The sequence below is a fragment of the Salvelinus sp. IW2-2015 genome, linkage group LG17 (assembly GCF_002910315.2).
Source record: "Salvelinus sp. IW2-2015 linkage group LG17, ASM291031v2, whole genome shotgun sequence".
In the NCBI taxonomy this organism is placed as follows: domain Eukaryota; kingdom Metazoa; phylum Chordata; class Actinopteri; order Salmoniformes; family Salmonidae; genus Salvelinus; species Salvelinus sp. IW2-2015.
The window spans coordinates 25,812,150-25,818,149 of record NC_036857.1 but is presented as its reverse complement, the minus strand read 5'-3'; the positions used below and the strand labels follow the sequence as shown (position 1 = coordinate 25,818,149).

Below are 6,000 nucleotides of genomic sequence, written 5' to 3'. Positions count from 1 at the left end.
TGAGTGGCTTGGGGGGGGGGGGGGGGGGGGGTTGATCACAACAGGAATTAGGCTATTTGTGAAGCGAGTGACTATAACTGCTCTGGACTGAGTGAGGAGGGATCTGCCCCTAGACATTTTCTACGGTACAATATCCTGCTGACTGGCTTGCTCTCGCCTCGCAGTGCCATAGAAACGGGGTTCCTGAGTGCAGTGGAAGCTCATTCTGTCTAGAGCTAGCGAGGGAGGGGATCGAGAGGAGAGAGAAGAGGAGAGAGTGAGAGAGAGAGAGGGACTGAGTGAGTAAAGAAGAAGAGAGAGTGAAGAGAGGAGGGAACAGGGAAACATAGTGAGAGAGCCAGTCACCGGTGAGTACAATGCAAGCTGTCACTTTATATTGGATGAGTTGTGAAAATCCTTTGCTTTGAGCTCTTTCTTTCTTTTGATCTTTGATTTTCTCCAGGTGGTTTTCTCTGATGGTATGGTGTGTGAGAAACAGGTTGTCAGTTTTTGGGGGATGAGAGGAGAGAGAGAGAGCCTAGCCCTGTCTTGTCTGTGTGATGCTTTGGTCTTCGAGGTAAGCGGATGGACGGTACACCTCTGGCTTTTGTTTGCTGATTGGCTCAAGTTCATTATTGTTGCATAATTAAAATTGTGTATGCATGTGGCAACAGTGTGTGTGTATGTGTGTGTGTGTGTGTGTGTGTGTGTGTGTGTGTGTGTGTGTGTGTGTGTGTGTGTGTGTGTGGTGTGTGTGTGTGTGTGGTGTGTGTGGTGTGTGTGTGTGTGTGGTGTGTGTGTGTGTGTGTGTGTGTGTGTGTGTTGTGTGTGTGTGCATGTATGTTGTTTGCCTCTTCAAAGAGGGGGCTATCCTCTGATCCTTTTTAAGCGGGGACAGACTGCTCTCTTCTTATTTGTTGATTATGTTTTGCCACTATTTCAATCTAACCAGTGTCAAATCAGTGTCTTCTCGGCTGTGAAACAAGTCTGACTTTCTCGTGCAGAGAGGACTGCATCTAGGCTGTTGGCTGGTCAGGTTGCTTCTCTGGGTGCAGAGAGGACTGCATCTAGGCTGTTGGCTGGTCAGGGTGCTACTCTGTGTGCAGAGAGGACTGCATCTAGACTGTTGGCTGGTCAGGGTGTTTCTCTGCATGCAGAGAGGACTGCATCTAGACTAGTCAGGGTGCTTCTCTGTATGCAGAGATGACTGCATCTAGGCTGATGGCTGGTCAGGGTGCTTCTCTGTGTACAGAGATGACTGCATCTAGGCTGCTGAAGGCAGATGAGGATATAAACTGATGCTAATCTAGACAGAGAGGGGGAGGCTAGGAGGTATTGCTATCTCTCTTTCTTTCTCTCTCTCTCTCTCCCTCTCTCTCTCTCTCTCTCACTCTCTCTGTCTATGCTAGATTGTGCTGCAATATCGCCTGACCTCAGACATAGCTATAGCTGCAGACTGAGGCACAATTTCTCCCAAGCATATTACATCAATGTTGTATGCATTTTGATTGTGTTCCTTGCAGTAGATCATCTAGATTTTAGAACACTCTAGGGAAACAAAGCCATAGTTTTGTATTCGCAGCATCATAAATAATACATGTTATCTTCCGTCTAACACATTTGCTTAATCTCAATCTGAAAATAAAACAAACCTTTGGTGGATCTGTTAACTGGGCATCTATTCACCTTTAAAAAATATATATTAATGAGGAGGAACGTCTGCTTTATTAATATTCATGCCTTCTAAACTTATGCATGTCTTCCTCTCTCTTTTGTTGTGCATATTTTCTGTGCAGAACATATAGAGTACTTACAGTATTTACAGTATATACAGTATTACGGTATTTACAGTATTACGTAGTACAGTATTAAAGTATTACAGTATTACATTATTACAGTATTATAGTATTTACAGTATTTACAGTATTACAGTATTTACAGAGTGTATATTACGTTATGTTTTCTCCCTCTCTGTCCCCCGCTGCATGCACATCCACATCTAGTCTCCACTTACATACACACCACTACATGTGTAGATCTTAATTTGAGCCAGTTTGCTACAGCAGGAAAATAATCCTGCAGCAACAGGAAATGTGAATTATTATGTGGATTATAATTAATGGATATTTTTGTAGGGGTTGTTACATCAAGCCTGCAATTTCAAAGTGGAAATTACAAACTTCAGAAGCATTTTTAAACCTCAAACACACTACAAGTATTACATTTCCTGCATCACAGGGTGATCAAATTAAGATCCTACATCTGTATGTGATAGCAAAGTGAAGTGGTTTGGGGGTGTTTCACCACAACAGGGATTAGCGGAGAGGCTATTTGTGAAGCGGTTGTAACTGCTCTGGAACTGAGTGAGGACGTATCTGCCCCTAAACATTTGCTACAGTACAGTATCCTGCTGGCTGGCTTGCTCTCGCCTCGCAGTGCCATAGAAACAGAGTTCCTGAGTGCAGTGGAAGCTCATTCTGTCTAAGAGCTAGCGAGGGAGAGGATCGAGAGTAAGAGTTAGAGAGAGGGAGTAAGTGAAGAAGAGAGAGAGAGTGAAAGAAAGAAAGAGAGAGAGAAAGATAAAGAAAGAGAGAGAGAAAGAGAGAGAAAGAAAGAAAGAGAGAGAGCGAGAGAGAGAGAGGGAACAGGGAAACATAGTGAGAGAGCCAGTCACCGGTGAGTACAAGCTGTCACTTTATATTGGATCAGTTGGTGAAAATCTGTTGCTTTGAGCTCTTTCTTTCCTTTGATCATTGATTTCTCCAGGTTATTTTCTCTCATGATGTGGCTGTGTGGGAAACAGGTTGTTAGTTTGTGGGGGATGAGAAGAGAGAGAGCCCTGTCTTGTTTGTGTGATGCTTTGGTCTCAGAGGCAGGCAGACGGATGGCACAAATCTGGCTTTTGTTTGCTGAATGGTTCAAGTTCATTATTGTTGCATAATTAAATTGTGTATGCGTTTGGCTGTGTGCGTGTGTGTGTGCACGCGTGTGTGCATGTGTGTGTTGTGGTGGTGTGTGAGCGTGTGTGTGTGCGTAACTACGTGCATTTGTGCGTGTGCGTGTGCTTGTGTGTGCGTGTGTGTGTGTGTGTGCGTCATCAAAGTGGGGATGATCCTCTGATCTTTTTAAGCAGTGACAGACTCCTCTATGCTCAAGTGTTGATTATGTTTTGCCACTATTTCTATCTCACCAGTGTCAAATCAGTGTCTGAGTTTCTCTTTCTAATAGTGTCTGTTGCTGGATTACACATACTCTTCTGTATCATTTATGAATCACTGTGTAAATATTTGATAAGAATGATTTTCTACTGCCACAGTTTTTGGCCGCATCTTTTTTCACACCTTAGCTTCAACCTAGGGTAAATTTGCCAAAATCGGACTTATTTTCTGTCTCTTGTATCTATGTAACTTTTGTATATCTCTTGTATTTACTCTATTTTGATCTATATACAGTAACTGCAGAGTCAATATCTCTTGTGTTTTCTAATGTATCTCTTGTGCATCCATAACTACGTAGTCAATGGTCCTGTACAATTGTACTGTAGCAGGGGCACATGTTTAGCTGCATAGCAGGAAATGTACAGCAGAGAGTCAGGTTAGTCACAGGTGTCTGCTATTGTTTCCTCCCATCTGGTAGTTAACCCATGTTCTCTGTGGACACATGAGCCGTGCATGGGTTTCATTATCAAGCCTCAGCAGACGGATCAGGGCTCTGTCACATTGATTAACGCTCCCGGTCTGCTGCCAAGCTAATGTGAGAGACATACCAGGGTGTCCGTCTTGCTTTCATCTGTAGCTAGCACATGTACAACACGGATCGGACAGAACATCATTATGTAGTTCACTGTGTATTAGGATATAGAAGTTAGTGGGGTAAAGTACTTATAACTATACTGAACAAAAATAGGTTAGGTTGGAGTCATTAAAACTCGTTTTTCAACCACTTCACAAATTTCTTGTTAACAAACTATAGTTTTGGCAAGTCGGTTAGAACATCTACTTTGTGCATGACACAAGTACTTTTTCCAACAATTGTTTACAGACAGGCTATTTCACTTAAAATTCACTGTATCACAATTCCGGTGGGTCAGAAGTTTACATACAGTAAGTTGACTGTGCCTTTCAACAGCTTGGAAAATTCCAGAAAATTATGTCTTGGCTTTAGAAGCTTCTGATAGGCTAATTGACATAATTTGAGTCAATTGGAGGTGTACCTGTGGATGTATTTCAAAGCCTACCTTCAAAATCAGTGCCTCTTTGCTTGACATTATGGGAAAATCAAAAGGAATCAGCCAAGACCTCAGAAAGAAAATTGTAGACCTCCACAAGTCTGGTTCATTCTTGGAAGAAATTTCCAAACGCCTGAAGGTACCACGTTCATCTGTACAAACAATAGTACGCAAGTATAAACACCATTGGACCACGCAGCCGTCATACCGCTCAGGAAGGAGACGCCTTCTGTCTCCTAGAGATGAACATAGTTTAGTACGAAAAGTGCAAATCAAACCCAGAACAACAGCAAAGGATGCTGGAGGAAACAGGTACAAAAGTATCTACAGTGGGGAGAACAAGTATTTGATACACTGKCGATTTTGCAGGTTTTCCTACTTACAAAGCATGTAGAGGTCTGTAATTTTTATCATAGGTACACTTCAACTGTGAGAGACGGAATCTAAAACAAAAATCCAGAAAATCACATTGTATGATTTTTAAATAATTAATTTGCATTTTATTGCATGACATAAGTATTTGATCACCTACCAACCAGTAAGAATTCCGGCTCTCACAGACCTGTTATTTCTTTAAAGCTCCTCCTGTTCTCCACTGCGCTATTACCTGTATTACCGCACCTGCTTTTGAACTCCAGTTTACCTGCTAATTAAAAAAGACACCTGTCCGAGCACAACGTCAATCAAACAGATTCCACCTTCTGTCACAACTGGCCAAGAACCAGGAGAGCTGTCTTGTTAAGTGAATCAGGAGATAAAAATTGTAGACCTGCACAAGGACTGGGGCATGGGCTACAGGACAACTAGGCAAGCAGCTTCTGAGAAAGGAGAAACCTGTTGGCGCAATTAATGAGAAATGGCGAAGAAGTTCAAAGATGACGGTTAATTACCCGTCGGTCTGTGCTCCATGCAAGTTTCACCTCTGTGGGGCATTCAATGTCATCATGGCCAAGGTGGAGGGATCAGCCCAGAACTACACGGCAGGACCTGGTCAATGACCTGAAGAGAGCTGGTGACCACAAGTCTCAAAGAAACCATTAAGTAACACACTACGCCGTCATGGATTAAAATCCTGCAGCACGCACGCAGAAGGTCCCCTGCCTTAAGCCAGTGCATGTCCAGGGCCTGTCTGAAGTTTGCCAAAAGATGACCATCTAGGATATCCAGAGGAGGAATGGGAGAGGTCATGTGGCTGAATGAGACAAAAATAAGAGCTTTTTGGTTCTAAACCACTCGCCGTTTTGGAGGAAGAAGACAAGTATGCAGTAAAACCCAGAACACCATCCAACGTTGAAGCATGGAGGTTGGAAAACATCACTCTCTATTGGGGATGCTTTTCTGCAAACGTGGAGAGGAAACAGACCTGCACCCGCTATTAGAGAGGAAGGAGGTGGATGGGGCCATGTACACGCGAGATCTTGGCCAACAACTCTCTTCCTCAGTGTAAGGCAATTGAAAGATGGTCGTGGCTGGGTCTTTCCAGACAATGACAACGAGCACAAAGCAACAAGCCATGGCAACTAAGGAGTGGGCTCCGTAAATGACTAGCATCTCAGGTCCTGGAGTGGCCTAGCCAGTCTCCAGACCTGAAACCCAATAGAAATCTTTGGAGGGAGCTGAAACTCCGTATTGCCAGCGACAGCCCGAAACCTGAAGATCTGGAGAAGATCTGTAGGGAGGAGTGGGCCAAAATCCCTGCTGCAGTGGTGTGCAAACCTAGTCAAGAACTACAGGAAACGTATGATCTCTGTAATTGCAAACAAAGGTTTTTCTGTACCAAATATTAATTCTGC

General features: G+C 43.5%; 1 protein-coding gene across 1 annotated transcript in view; it reads left to right on the top strand.

Moving 5' to 3' along the window:
• LOC111976397 (synaptotagmin-6-like) overlaps nucleotides 1–6,000 on the top strand; it is a 101,988-nt gene that overhangs the window by 42,851 nt on the left and 53,137 nt on the right. Inside the window, exon 3 of the mRNA XM_070447737.1 lies at nucleotides 2,523–2,655. Within this exon, the coding sequence (XP_070303838.1) occupies nucleotides 2,523–2,655 (133 nt within the window). The remainder of the gene's footprint in view (nucleotides 1–2,522; nucleotides 2,656–6,000) is intronic.